General features: G+C 32.7%; 1 protein-coding gene across 1 annotated transcript in view; it reads left to right on the forward strand.

Moving 5' to 3' along the window:
- The window catches only part of LOC111710081 (myelin P2 protein), a gene marked incomplete in the record, with an annotated part of 3,987 nt that extends 2,118 nt beyond the window's left edge, over positions 1-1,869 (forward strand). Inside the window, 3 exon segments of the mRNA XM_023484104.1 lie at positions 66-128; positions 783-817; positions 1,372-1,869. Of these exon segments, the coding sequence (XP_023339872.1) occupies positions 66-128; positions 783-817; positions 1,372-1,381 (108 nt within the window).
- Positions 1,870-15,853: the final 13,984 nt, after the last annotated feature.

Below are 15,853 nucleotides of genomic sequence, written 5' to 3' on the forward strand. Positions count from 1 at the left end.
CCCCCCCCCCTACCCCAGTGGGCCGTTTAATTATTGAATATATAACCCTGAATATTTATGCTCAGGGAGGAAAGGACAGCTCCTGTGTGAGGGAATTTTTCAAGGACAAAATGACTTGTGTCTGTCAGGTAATACTAGCTATCTATCTATCCATCTACCAATCGATCAGTTTAATCAATTCATTAATGATAAATTAATGAAATCAATTTTTAAAGTCAAATCGATACAATTAATAAAATCCATTAATAATGCAACTATTTACGACACTTACCCTTTAAACCTTACAGGGTTACCCCACAAAGATGAGATTTCAGAAACGAGATTAATCATTCATTTCTATATCCACACTACAACAGTTACCAGCCCATTGAGTATTTTGAAGTTAAAAATGAAATTTATCTTTTAAGAGTATCATGCCGGTACTTAGTCATTTAGTCCTTTGTAGGGTACCCTGTATAGATTTTTCCACTAGTCAGGTAGCTGCCCAAGGAAGTTGCCGCGTTGAATTACAAGAAGAGAGAGATTAGTTTATATTTTAGGGTTAGGTTAGGTTAAGACACTTTCTGGGCCGAGTGCTGCGGCTAGGACAGGCTTGGGGGCCGAGCACCGCGTCTAGAACTGGCTCTCTCTGTCTTATAATTCATTGCGGTATGTGCACGTAACTTCTTTGGGCCGCTGCCTACCATTCATCATGTTAAAGATTTTGGCAACCTTTTTATTCTTACAAGNTGTCAAATGTTATTTATTTCAAAACCACTCGCAAATCAAATTAAATTGTTTAGGTTGATGATGTTGTTACTGAAAGAATTTATACCAGGTAAGAAATAATATGAAAATAGCAGTTTGAAGGAATTGAGTCTTTGCCACAAATTCGGATTTTATAATTCCCATGTCTTATAAATTTCAAACTTTGAGTTCTGTTAGATCAAATATTCGGGATGAAAAGGTTTACTCCATCAGGTTGCAAAGTTTTAGGGATTATACAATTTGAGTTTGGCCAAAAATCAACTCCTTTGTTTACTAATTTGATGTACTTCATTTTCAGGGAGGAGTAAACAAATTTTTTTGCAGTTTTTGATAGATATTTTGCCCTTTGGATATTTTGCCCATTGGATCCGGATCCGTGGATCCGCATACTTTTGCAGATCTGGATCCGCATACTTTTGCGGATCTGAATCCAGCGGATCCAGATTTCTAAGCACTGTTTATTGTTTATATTTATAAGTAAAAATACTGTCGAACATTTTATATTACTGAATTTTGATTTTGGTTCCCAAACTGTAAGAGCATAATTAAAATAGAATTTAATGAAACTTTCATAAAACAAAACTATTTGCAACACTTAAAATAATTTGTGATTTTATTTTATAGGAAAGAGTAGAGGAGTGAGAGCTTGTAGAGGGGAAAACTTAAACAATGGAATAAATTTGATGTGAATTAAATATCGATGAATCATTTGAACAAATTGTACAAACTGTACAGTGTACATTTATTGTACAACAATTAACACACCGTACATTGTACACGTTGTACATCGTACAAACTGTACATTGTGCAAACTGTTTAGCCTGCAAACTTACATTTACACCGTACAATGTAAACAACACTGTACAATATACACCTTGTACGCTGTACTTGCTGATAATCATTGATTTATCACATCTGTCATACTGTGATTGTGCAGTGTACAAACCGTACAAGCAGAACAACGTAAAACATGTACACTGTTCAATTATTCATTAATTACATCTGCCATAATCTTGTCAACCCCTCTCAACTGTAGTTTTATACTTTCTTAGACGTCACGTACAAATATATATTTATTATTTATTGCTAGAAATTTGATTGTTAAATATATATTTTTAAAATGCAAATTGTTTAACTATACTTGGATTCATTTAAAATTAAAATATTTATCACAAGAAAGCATTTTGGACACTTGCCTCAAATTCAAATTGACAAAATCTGATGGATTGTGCTTTATCAAAATTTGAATTTTAAAGTTACAGAGATTAAGGAGTTAAAAATTAGCGCTGGAGGCAAGTATTCAGTATCTTCAGTTCTGCGAATATATAAAACTTAATTTACACTTTGGCTGTTAGTGTTTAGATAAGAAAGGCAAAGTTTTTTAGTGTTAATATATAGACAAGACGGAGATACTTATGTTTTAAACGCTAACTGCATATCTTTTCACAATTCTTCTAATCAGAAACTATTTAATGGTTTTTTTAAAAGGGATTTAAGGAGGGTATTCCCAGTTCACAATTGTACCCCTCAAATCTTTATCAGATCTATATTGTAGAAGACATCGTCGTTTTTCTTGCTTAACAAAATTCTGACAATTTTCTCCATTGTTTCTGCAGAAAAACTAAAAAGTCACTGTTGTAAAGAAATAATGATTAATTTTCAAACCAAAAGACATTGATATCTTCCTTATTCGAAATCCGACAGACAAAGCTGTTAAATGGTACAGTTCCATGTGAACAGGACACGCTACTTTAGTCATCTGAAAATACATTGTCAGTTCCTATCTTCTATATATATATATATATCGGCCAGAAACCCAAATATTTCTGGCCGATTGGCCCTAATTTTGTGTACCTCACAAAAGTGCACCAATTTGAAATAAATCTATCAAATTTTTTTTTTTAATTTGAAATGGCCGACTCCCAGGTCATCAGTTACCAGGGAAGGAGGCGCGAATAAAGTGTTATTAATATTTCTTGAGCATGCCGCGTTCCTTCATCAATCGAACACTTTTCTCTGGTTTATCTCTAGCTGGCAGGGTCAGCTCTACTCGACCCAATCCATCAGCAACCTAGACAAAATTAATGAGATTATTATACAGGGTGCATCCCAATAAATATGGGAATTCCAAAATGTGGTCTACCCTTTTTACATCATCAGAATTGACGGATTTATAGAAAAATGTGCACAAATGCCCAATTATTAAATTGTTCAAATGTTTAATGTCTCCTTCAATTTTAAATAAATATAGAAGACAGACCACCTTTTATTAACTATCGAAATCAAAGACTACTTTCAAGTCATCTTTCAATTCACATGTTTATTGGGACACCCTGTAGATAATAAATTAAGTGTTCACGAAAAATGGAGGAGAGGTACATTGAGACCGATTAAACTAATGAAAATGGCGACTGCATTTAAAAATCTTATGTTTATATGATGTAGTAAATGCAAGAAAATTTTTAAGTATCTTAAAAATCAACTTTTAAAATGTTTGTAGGATGTTTCATGTTTCTTGATATTTATTCATAAAATCAAAACTTGAGTCCACCAGCCGTCTTCCTATTCCATTTTTTATTGGGTCTCACTGTAATTGATGCCTTTTCTCGTTAACAATAAATACATATGATTATCTGCAGTCGTCATCGTAAAAATCAATACAATGAATATTTTTTATTTCTACCAAGCTTCCAAACAGCATGGATATACAGTACACAATCCACATAAACATGGATACACAGTACACAATACACATAAACATGGATACACAGTACACAATCCACATAAACATGGATACACAGTACACAATCCACATAAACATGGATACACAGTACACAATCCACATAAACATGGATACACAGTACACAATCCACATAAACATGGATACACAGTACACAATCCACATAAACATGGATACACAATCCACATAAACATGGAAGCTGTCCCTTGTAAATTTATTAGTTGAAAAAATCTTGGTAGAAATCAAATATTAAATAGAAATGTCGTCTTTGTTGTATTGATAAGAACGTCGACCACTGTAATCCGTTTAACTTTGTATCCTGATGATAGCTCAAATATTATAGTTTAGGTATCAAAGATTTTCACAATCAAATTGCAAAAACATAAGGATAAGCAAGTAAAAAAATGGCAATTGTCTAGTCCATTTTTCAAAAACCAGGTTTAAATTTGAGTAAAATTGACCTGAGCTAATTGATCTCCTATCGATGTGATTTTTGTATCTTCTAATTGATCTTCTGACGGTTTAGATTGATCTTTCTCCTCTTTCTTCTTCGCTTCCAACTGTTTTTCTTCCTCTTCCAACTGCTTTAGAAATTCCTTAAATTAAAATCTTTAGAGTGAAATTTCATGGAAATTTCACCTAAATTGAAATAATTACAGTCATGAGAAATTAAAAGATCAACTGAAAATGGAATTTTTTTCAAATAACCTTTTTTGAAATTGTAGCTAAGACAATGTCGTCTTTCCTACCAAGGAATAAATCCGCAAACAAGATAATAGAAATCTTCAAACCAGTATATTCTGAGACTTTAGAATACAGAACAAACTACTCATCCATTGAAACAAAGTCTAAAGTTTCTAAATGTTTGCCTCAGTGGTAAAATGGCTTTTTAGAGTCTCTAATATCTAAAATAAGGATTGTTAAAACTAGCTGAAGGGCCCGTGGAAAAAAAATTGAACTAAAAAATTTACACACAAAATTTTTTTTTTTAAATTTCGAATTTCTTTTAGCAACACCCACCGACCACCCATGAGTGTCCACAAAAAATGCTAGCTCAATCGGCCCAGCCGTTTGGCCGGCTATACGCAACATATATATATATACAAATGTCTTGTTTTATTACATAGATTACGAGCATTCAACAAGAAAATAAAGAATTTATTCTTTTTAAATACAGAGGAAGAAAGTTCTAAATATGCTTTTGTTCTGAGCCTGACACAAATTGTCAAGTCTGGGTTAAATCACGGTTTGAAACTTTCTTCTCCCTGCAGTGTAAATTACTTGCTGAATTTCTGGAACATCACTGAGAGGATAGAAATCTTCTCCGACAGGTTTATTTTCATCTTTCCGGTCAGTCTCATCCTCATACCTGGGAAAATAAATTTTATTAGTTTTTTTTATTTCTTTTTGACATTTTTTTAATGTGTGCTTGACTTTTCATGCAAAGATGATAATATCCGATTAACAATGGTACCCTTGAAACCTTATTCTGATAAATAACATGGAAGATATTGAAAATAATCAGTTTTTAAAATTATAATCATTTAACATCTAATTCATACATTCTCAGACAAAGCTTTAATAAGGGTACCGTTGTGCATCGGGAATTGTCATCTTTGCATGAAGAATCGCATGAAATTACGCTTACTGTCCCTTTAAGTTTTATTAGGGTTGTAAACGACTAAAATATTTTTTCGGGACTAGGTGGATGGAAAATATTTATATCTTAATTATGATTGGCATTGTATTTTTGATTTAATTTTGATTTAAAAAATTTTCTATTTCTTATTTTTTTATTTCTAACCTTACTTCATGCTCTTCCCACTTTCCGTCACAACTTAAGCAGAGAAAGTCGCTGATAAACCTAAAAAGCAAAAGAAGTAAAAAACTAAAATTTTGTTTTCTTTAAAAAAGGATTTAAGATGCAGTAAAAATTATCTTCAGTTAATGATAAACCTAAAAATTTATATATAAATTATTACAATAATTCTATTTACACAGGAAAATATAAGATTTGTTTTGAAAGCGAAGTCAGAAATAAAATCAATTTCCAAAAACAAAAACATGGGTATCTAATTCGTACAATTAATCAGAAAAAGTTTTTGGGTACAAATGTGAATCGACAATCCCACTCTCACTCTCACTAATTGGGGCACCGGGCACGTGAAATTACGTCCACAAACCCTTTAGTTTGTCTTTACCTGCGACAACTACAGAGCCCAAAAACGTAAGACAAGGTATCGTTATGAAAACCGGTTTTAGAACTCGGGTTTCACGAATGGGGTTAGGCAGTTTTGTGGATATCAATGTTTTTGTTATGAAATCTTTTTTTATGTTTTTAATTTATATTCTCCATTTTTTCGAATCTCTTAAATCAAAATCAAAATGTTAAGACCCCAAAAAGGAAACATGGGAGTTTTGTTCAATGATACTCTTTTAAATGTCTGGCACACAGGTTGTACAGCTTTTTTATCAGCTGATGACTCCTTACCCAGGACAAGTACAGGTTTTACATCGTTTTTTATCAGCTGAATGCTCGGCGTGGGGATGCTTACAACGGCATAGAGGTCTCCATTCATTCACATCAAAACCTGGAATTTTAATATTCGATCAGTCTTATTATTTTGTTCTTCTAGTTCTTTTAACATTTCATATCCAACCTAGAATTAAAATATTCAATTGAATCTAATTATTCATCTCTTCTAGAGCTTCTTTAAACATTAAACGTATCAAACTAAAATAAAAAGTCTTTTAAAACCCCCAATGAAACCCTTTCATTCTGTTTATTTTTTATCATAATACAAGTACTTTTAACACTTACACCCCTATAATATACACGTACTCATAGATTTCACACTTACACCCCAGTAATATACATGTACACATAGTTTTCACACTTACACCATTGTAATATACATGTAAAAAAGTTTTCACACTTACTCCTCTGTAACATTCATGTACAAGAAGTTTTCACACTTACAACCCCTATAATATACATGTACAAGTAGTTTTCACACTTACACCCCTATAATATACATGTACAAGAAGTTTTCACACTTACACCTCTGTACTATACATGTACAAGTAGTTTTCACACCTACACCCCTGTAATATTCATATGAAAGAAGTGATCACACTTACACCCCTGTACTATACATGTACAAGTAGTTTTCACACTTACAACATTGTAGTATACGTGTAAAAATAGTGTTTACACTTACACCCCTGCATTATATATGTACAAGAAGTTTTCACACTTACGCCACTGTAATATACATTTACTAGAAGTTTTCACACTTAATCCTCTGTAATATACATGTACAAAAAAATTTCACACTCACACCTCTTTAATATGCATGTACAAGTAGTTTTCACACTTACACCCCTGTAACATACATGTACAAGAAGTTTTTACACTTACACCCCTATAATATGCATGTACAAGTAGTTTTCACACTTACACCCCTGTAATATACATGTATAAGTAGTTTTCACACTTACACCCCTCTAATATGCATGCATAAGTTGTTTTCACACTTACACCTCTGTAATATACATGTATAAAAAATTTTCACACCTACACCCCTCTAATATACATGTATAAGTTGTTTTCACACTTACACCCCCGTAATATACATGTAAAAATAGTTTTCACACTTACACTCTGTAATGTATATGTACAAGAAATTTTCACACTTACACCTTTTTAATATATGGAGTGGGTACATTTTACATTTCGTCAATTTACATTTCGTCAACTTACATTTGTCAATTTACTTCCTGCAGTTTAGTTCTTGCTAAGCTGTCTTCTTTCTTAAAGCCAATGATGATCATCCACAAATTATGGTTAGTTCCAATCTTGTTGTTCCATCTACCGTTCCATGACTCCACTCAATGATGATTCTACGCAAGTTATGGTTAGTTCCAATCGTGTTGTTCCATCTACCGTTCCATGACTCCACTCCAATGATGATTCTCCACAAATTATGGTTAGTTCTAATCCTGTTGTTTCATCTACTTTCATGACTCCACTCCAATGATGATTCTCCACAAATTATGGTTAGTTCTAATCCTATTGTTTCATCTACCGTTCCATGACTCCACTCCAATGATGATTCTCCACAAATTATGGTTAGTTCTAATCCTGTTGTTCCATCTACGGTTCCATGACTCCACTGCAATGATGATTCTACACAAAGTATGGTTAGTTCATCTACAGTTCCATGATTCCACCCCAATGATGATTCTCCACAAATTATGGTTAGTTCTAATCCTGTTGTTTCATCTACCGTTCCATGACTCCACTCCAATGATAATTCTCCACAAATTATGGTTGGTTCTAATCCTTTTGTTTCATCTACTTTCATGACTCCAAAGCTCCATTATTTGTGGTGTTGATCCTAAAGTTCTGACAATCTACCAAAATATTCTTTTTCGTGCTGGACAAGATGAAATTAGCCCGAAAGTTGACCAACTATGAAAATTTACAAAAATTTTGGCCATTGTCACCCTTGACGAAATTTATTAATTGACGAAATGTAAATTACCTTAAATGTAGTAATTGACGAAATGTAAGGTTGACCAAATGTAAATTGACATAATGTAAGTTGACGAAATGTAAATGGACCAAATGTAAGTTGACGAAATGTAAATGGACCAAATGTAAGTTGACCAAATGTAAATTGACGAAATGCAAATTGACCAAATATAAATTGACAAAATGTAAGTTGACGAAATGTAAATGGACCAAATGTAAGTTGACGAAATGTAAATTGACCAAATGTAAATGGACGTAATTTATCCACTCCGAACATTTACATGAACAAGTAGTTTTCAAACTTAATCCACTGTATTTTTTTCCAACCTCTTAGATAACATGTTAAACCTTAAAAATCAAGAAAATTTAAACCCCTGTTTGTCCGTTATAAAACCTGGACATATTGAATCTCATGTACTGTACCTGCTCTGTACAAGGATTCTTGCCAAACCGGTTATTTTTGAGTCTCTTCAAGGTGTGCTTAGCGTACAGATGGTTGCAGAAGCATCTTGAGAAGCGACCAATCCTAAATAAATTTCATTAAATCTAAAGTTTCTTTGTATAGTTCAGAAAACCCTTTTCTGTAGCTAGTACAGTGGAAAGCAGAAAACAGTCAAATGATGATTATTTTCTTTCCTTATCGACCAATTAAAACTGAATTTTGTGATTTGCACAATTTTGACATATTTCATTGTCCAAAATGTAGTGTACAATCCACTTCAGTTCTTTCTCTTTATTGTACAGTGTTATGTACACTCTACTTGAAACATGGCTTTTCACCATAATTATATTGTACACTGGTCACTCTAATTTTTTCTCTTTATTGTACACGGTTATGAAAATTCGACTTGAAACATAACTATACCTTGTACACTCTAGTACTCTCTCTTTATTGTACAGGGTTATGTACACTCCACTTGTAACATAACTATACCTTGTACACTCTAGTTCTCTCTCTTTATTGTACAGGGTTATGCACACACTACTTGAAACATAACTATACCTTGTACACTCTAGTTCTTTCTCTTTATTGTACGGGGTTATGTACACTCCACTTGAAACATATGCTATACCTTGTACACTCTAGTTCTTTCTCTTTATTGTACAGGGTTATGTACACTCCACTTGTAACATAACTATACCTTGTACACTCTAGTTTTCTCTCTTTATTGTACAGGGTTATGTACACTCCACTTGAAACATATGCTATACCTTGTACACTCTAGTTATCTTTCTTTATTGTACAGGGTTATGTACACTCCACTTGAAACATATGCTATACCTTGCACACTCTAGTTCTCTCTCTTTATTGTACAGGGTTATGTACACTCCAATTGAAACATATGCTATACCTTGTGCACTCTAGATCTCTTTCTTTATTGTACAGGATTATGTACATTCCACTTGAAACATAACTGTACCTTGTACACTCTAGTACTCTCTCTTTATTGTACAAGGTTATGTACACTCCACTTGAAACATAACTATACCTTGTACACTCTAGTTCTTTCTCTTCATTGTACGGGGTTATGTACACTCCACTTGAAACATATGTTATACCTTGTACACTCTAGTTCTCTCTCTTTATTGTACAGGGTTATGTACACTCCACTTGTAACATAACTATACCTTGGACACTCTAGTTTTCTCTCTTTATTGTACAGGGTTATGTACACTCCACTTGAAACATATGTTATACCTTGTAAAATCTAGTTATCTCTTTTTATTGTACAGGGTTATGTACACTCCACTTGTAGCATAACTATACCTTGTACACTCTAGTTCTCTCTCTTTATTGTACAAGGTTATGTACACTCCACTTGAAACATAACTAAACCTTGTACACTCTTGTTCTCTCTCTTTATTGTACGGGGTTATGTACACTCCACTTGTAGCATAACTATACCTTGTACACTCTAGTTCTCTCTCTTTATTGTACAAGGTTATGTACACTCCACTTGAAACATAACTATACCTTGTACACTCTAGTTCTCTCTCTTTATTGTACAGGGTTATGTACACTCCACTTGAAACATATGTTATACCTTGTAAGGAATCATAAGGAAGTGAAATCTGCAAGAGACCCCATTATGGGCCCCCCAGACCGCCCAGGCAGCAGGATGCACTGCCCTGCCCCTGTTCTAACTAGACCTTTAAATCCCCATCTTCTACAAGGTTATGTACACTCCACTTGAAACATATGTTATACCTTGTACACTCTAGTTCTCTCTATTTATTGTACAGGGTTATGTGCACTCCACTTGAAACATAACTATACCTTGTACACTCTTGTTCTCTCTCTTTATTGTACGGAGTTATGTACACTCCACTTGAAACATAACTATACCTTGTACACTCTAGTTCTCTAGTTATGTACACTCCACTTGTAGCATAACTATACCTTGTACACTCTAGTTCTCTCTCTTTATTGTACAAGGTTATGTACACTCCACTTGAAACATATGTTATACCTTGTACACTCTAGTTCTCTCTATTTATTGTACTGGGTTATGTACACTCCACTTGAAACATAACTAAACCTTGTACACTCTTGTTCTCTCTCTTTATTGTACGGGGTTATGTACACTTCACTTGAAACATAACTATACCTTGTACACTCTAGTTCTCTTTCTTTATTGTACAGGGTTATGTACACTCCACTTAAAACTGCCTGTTTAGCATGCTTGAACTCCCAAATCATCATTTTCCTTAAAATATAAAAATATTATATTTTCTCACATTAAAACAATAATCTAAATAAATTAATTTTAAACAAACCTAAAGGGGGTGATCTTTAACTAATTATCTATTAAGAACTTTATCCTGTGAAATTTCACCTTTTATTAAATTTTGCAATAGTTTTATCGTAAGAGTAAAACGAACAAAAAAAGACCGTTTTTGATCGATCACTTTTTTTTACAAACATTTTTACTCAGCGTCAAACTTTTTCATATTGTAAGAAAAGCAAATAATTAGCATAAAAAAATTGGAAATTTGTAAAATTGAAATTTGGATTAATGAATATCCTACTTAGCTCCCACTGCTGCTCCATGTTGTTGAAGTCCCGCTAGAACAGCTCCTGGAGTCTTAGGCTGTACAGCTCCCATCATCTTGAAGGAGCTGCATAAAATATTGTTAGTGTGAAGACGACATAATGTTAATGTGAAGTTAATGAAAATTGTATTTTTAACATTACTATATTAAAAATTTGATTTCCAGCATACAGTGGGAATCGTAAACTGTTGAATAGAAAGACGACATGTTTATTCATGTTTTGAATTTGAATAGACAATACTCCATTGAACATGAAATTAGCCATTGTTCAGTGTAAACAGACCCATTTCACAAAATTAGTGATTTAAAAACTGTCTAGTCAAACTTTTTGCTTTGTAATAACATTACATAAATTTAAATAGTTTAGTAAATGTCGTCTTCCCATTCAATTGTTTTTGGTTATCACTGTCTCTTTTTCAAGTTCAAAGTTATTATTGTAATATTTTCTATATCTGCACGTATTTCTGCAGCAAAGGGATTGAGTCTTTGTCTCAAACTCAACTTTTTTAATCCCTATATCTCTGCAACCTGATGGTGTAAACCTTTGATATTTAAAACTTAGATTATTTGATCAAAACAGAGCTAGTTTGCACATCTAAGGCTGGGTTGCAAAGATATAGGGATTAGAAAATCAGAGTTGTAAAAAACTTATTTTCTTTAAAAAGAGAACACATATGGATAAAGTTAATGATTGGATATCACGCAAATGTAGAAGGCAAGTAAGTATATATCTACTTCGTCGTAGTATAAAACTTTTAACTTAAGTTTTATTGAATACAAACAAATAGAAGGGACTGTCAGCGTAATTATAGATGACCCTCCGTGCAATGCCCGATTTACAATTGAAACCTTAATCTGATAAAAATGTGGAACGTTGTTATTCTGTTTATTTCTCCATTGTTACTTGTGAGCAAAAATTCTCAAGTGAAAATTAACAGTTTCATTTAAAAACACGCATATTGCAAATTATATATATTGCATATTTAAGATAAAACAACGCTTTTGGGTACCGTTGTGAATTCGGCAAATGCCATCTTTACATGGAGGGAGGAAAAATACGTTTGCAGTCTCTTAAAACAGTCTAACATATCTGAAGTATACAGGGTTATTGCACACAGGGTGAGACTGTAAAAACGACTTATTAAACTCTTTTACTTAAGTCTTCTGCTTTGAATACCATGGTCTTTCAGTGACTTATCATAATGCTTTGTCAAAAAAAGAAAGACTTATAGTTGCAGGGAAGCATGAATATGTAGGAACAGACAGTATAAATTCTGTACAGTTTTCTCTGAACTTCAGAAGTCTAATTCTTTATATCGGAATTCTTTGATGGGATATAACATGGCTCACCTGGTAACAAATTGTCAGTATATATTTTGATAAAGAAATAATATAACCTTGTAAATTTAAGTTGCTGTTGTAAGTTTAAAGGCTAGACAAGCTATACTACTGCCTGACTCCCACGACTGCCTGGTTCCACCTTTATGCTTTGTTTATCAACCATTTCCCTGCCTGATTCCGTCTGCTAGTGACTCACAGGGATGAGTTACTTTACATAAATTAAAAATACTTTTTTTAATTAACATTAAAAAAATTCGATTATCTAAAATTAATATTTTTTTTAACAAATCATTTTAAATTCAAAAAAATATCCCTGCTAAAATAAAAGGAAGGAATAGCTGTCAAAACCAACAAAGGGTACGAATGTCGTCTTCAAAATTATCTTTATATGTTGAAATTGAATTAATTAGCATATGAGTGGAAGAATAGAAGAAAGGAGGAAAATTGAAAATGCACTATGGAGGAATGAAGGAAATGGTTCGGAATGGAGAAACGGAAGAATATTGAAGGAAATGAATTGGAATGGATAGATGGAAGAATAATAAAGGAAATGGTTCGGAATTTGAAGAAATGGAAGAAATAACATGAAGGAAATGGTTCGGAATTGAAAAATGGAAGAATCAGGAAATGGTTCAGAATGGAGAAATGGAATAATTATGAAGGAAATGGTTCGGAATGGAAATACAGAATAATAATTAATGAAGGAAATGGTTCGGAATTTGGAGAAACTGAACAATAATGAAGGAAATGGTTCGGAATGGAGAAATAGAAGAATAATGAAGGAAATGGTGCGGAATGGAGAAATAGAAGAATAATGAAGAAAATGGTTCGGAAAGGAGAAACGAAAGAATAAGGAAGGAAATGGTTCGGAATGGAGAAATGGAAGAATAATGAAGGAAATGGTTCGGAATTGAAAAATGGAAGAATAAGGAAGGAAATGGTTCAGAATGGAGAAATGGAAGAATAATGAAGGAAATGATTTGGAATGGAAAAATGGAAGAATAATGAAGGAAATAGTTCGGAATGGAGGAATTTGGAAGTATGATAAAGGAAATGAATTGGAATGGGAGAATAATAGGAAAATAGATAAATATGGAAGTTAAATGGAGGAATGGAGGAATGAAGGAGTGGAAGTATAATGAAGGAATGAAGTAAATGAAGGAAATAAAGAATGAAGGAATGAAGAAAAGAAGGTTGGAAATAAAGGAATGGAAGAATGGAGAAATACAGAAATGGACGAATGGACGAATGTATAAATGAAGGAATGGACAAATAAGTAAATGAAGGAAAGGACGAATGAGTAAAACAAGGAAAGGACGAATGAATAGGTGAAGGAATGGACGAATGAAGGATGGAGGAATGGAAAATTGGAGGAATGGAGTAATTTGGAGTAATGCAGAAATTTCGCAATGGAACAATGGAATAATGGAGTAATGAAGGAATGGAGGAAAGAGGAAAAATCACATTTTAAGACATAAATAATACCTTTATGCTATTTAGTTTTAAACTCTAGGCTCGAAGAAGAAAAGTTACTTAAGATCAGACTTTTAGTTAAATCAGCTTTTTCTGTCAGTGGGTCATAAGATGTGACCCGGTTTAACCTATATTCAAAGCTAAAAACTGAAAAAATAAAGATTTCAATGTTGGTGGGGCAGATCAACAGGTGCATTGCACTGAGTATCTGCATCATCATCATGAAGGAGCCAGGGTTGAGATGGAGTTGTGAATGTCTTGAGTGTTTATAGCTGACTGAATACCGGGAGGTGTAGAGATGGTGAGGAGCGAAGGCTACATGTGTGGTGTGCTTCATGGAGGAAATGGATCCTGTGTACACACACATCTAGAGAATTAACATCGGCATTTGAGTCTGTGAAATCGTCTTCCTTATATTTCGAATTTATTTTAACAAATATACATATATAGCTATCTTTTTGAATTTTGGAGTGCAGACAAAAACATTTTGGTTCACTCGATCAGATAAACATTTTTTTATAAGATCATCTCTTTTTTGGATATCTCCATTTCACTTTGATTGTAAGTAAATAAAGTTTGGAAAATTATCTATGAAAAACATTTATTTGTGTATCAAGAATTTTAAGCACCCAATTATAAAAACAACACGAATTTGATATTTAAAAGGTTGAATTATTTAATGATCCAACAAAATTCAAAGTTTGAAATATCTAAGGTCTACATTGGGTTGCAAAGAAATAGAGACTAAAAATCTGAGATTGTGGCAAGGATATAGTTTTTTTTTTGAGTAAATGTTCAATAATTCAATTATTGCATATCCAAAGACAGGAAAACAAATTTGTAATAGTTTTATCTAAACTTGGTATGAAATTCATGAAGGTTCCAAAATTTAAAACCTGTATTCTTAAAAGTTAGCTTTTATTGAATGAATTAAGCAAAGTTATATCTTTTATTCGCTTTTTGAAAGTATCTTTTTTATCTTTATCTATACCAAATACCAAGGTATGATCTCAACCCCTATGTTTCAATAAGGACACAGTTTAGCTATCAAATAAGCTCTTAATCAATCTTTACCAAATACCGAGGTACGATCTCAGCCAGTATGCTGTAAGGAGGATGCAATTACTCTAGAGTGTAATCAAAGTGGAGTTTCTGTATTTACTACTTTGTTTTAGATATCTTATGTTACAAGTTAACATGAATCGACGTAATTACAAGTTTAATGTACGTATTGATAAGATTAGCGAGGATAGATATAATGTAGTTAAGCTATCTCCACACACATTTCACATGTTTACAGCGTAGTTAATCATATTCCATAGCTCATATTCATATATAACTAGGTATGTTCAGGTTAACAAATGAGGGGATTTTTATATTTGTTGCATGTATTCATTTGAAATGTAGTTCGAATGAATAATGGGTTTACGTAGAAGTTTACAAACACAGATAGTCAACAATATACAACGTACTGCAGGTTTACAGAATATTGTGTTACCTGATATTTATTACATAACTACAGAGATAATTTACTGATCTTAAATTTGTTAAAACACCTTAACATTTGCGACATTTAAACTTCCTTTAATTATTTGTTAATAACCACGTAATTTTCTCAGGAAATTTAACGATGCACGTCAGTTTCCAAGGTTTTTCTGTACTTTTTCTTAATATCAATATTTTAAAAATTATTTACAAAGCACTTTTTAAGAAAGAAAAAAATCCATGAATATAATATAAAAGCTATCTGTTTTCTTTCCCAACTCAGAGTGAAATATCAAACAGGTCCAATTTTTGTAAGGTTCCTTAATTTACATGGCCCCTGTGGTAAAGCTAGAAAATGCCATTCTGCACTCGAACCTAATATTTTTTTTTTTCATTGATGAATTTGAATTAAATGTAGCAAAGTTCTATTAAGAAAAAAAAGTTTATAAAAAATTAACAGAAAATAGTTACTCCAA

This window comes from Eurytemora carolleeae, unplaced genomic scaffold (genome assembly GCF_000591075.1).
Source record: "Eurytemora carolleeae unplaced genomic scaffold, Eaff_2.0 scaffold1025, whole genome shotgun sequence".
Lineage (NCBI taxonomy): Eukaryota > Metazoa > Arthropoda > Copepoda > Calanoida > Temoridae > Eurytemora > Eurytemora carolleeae.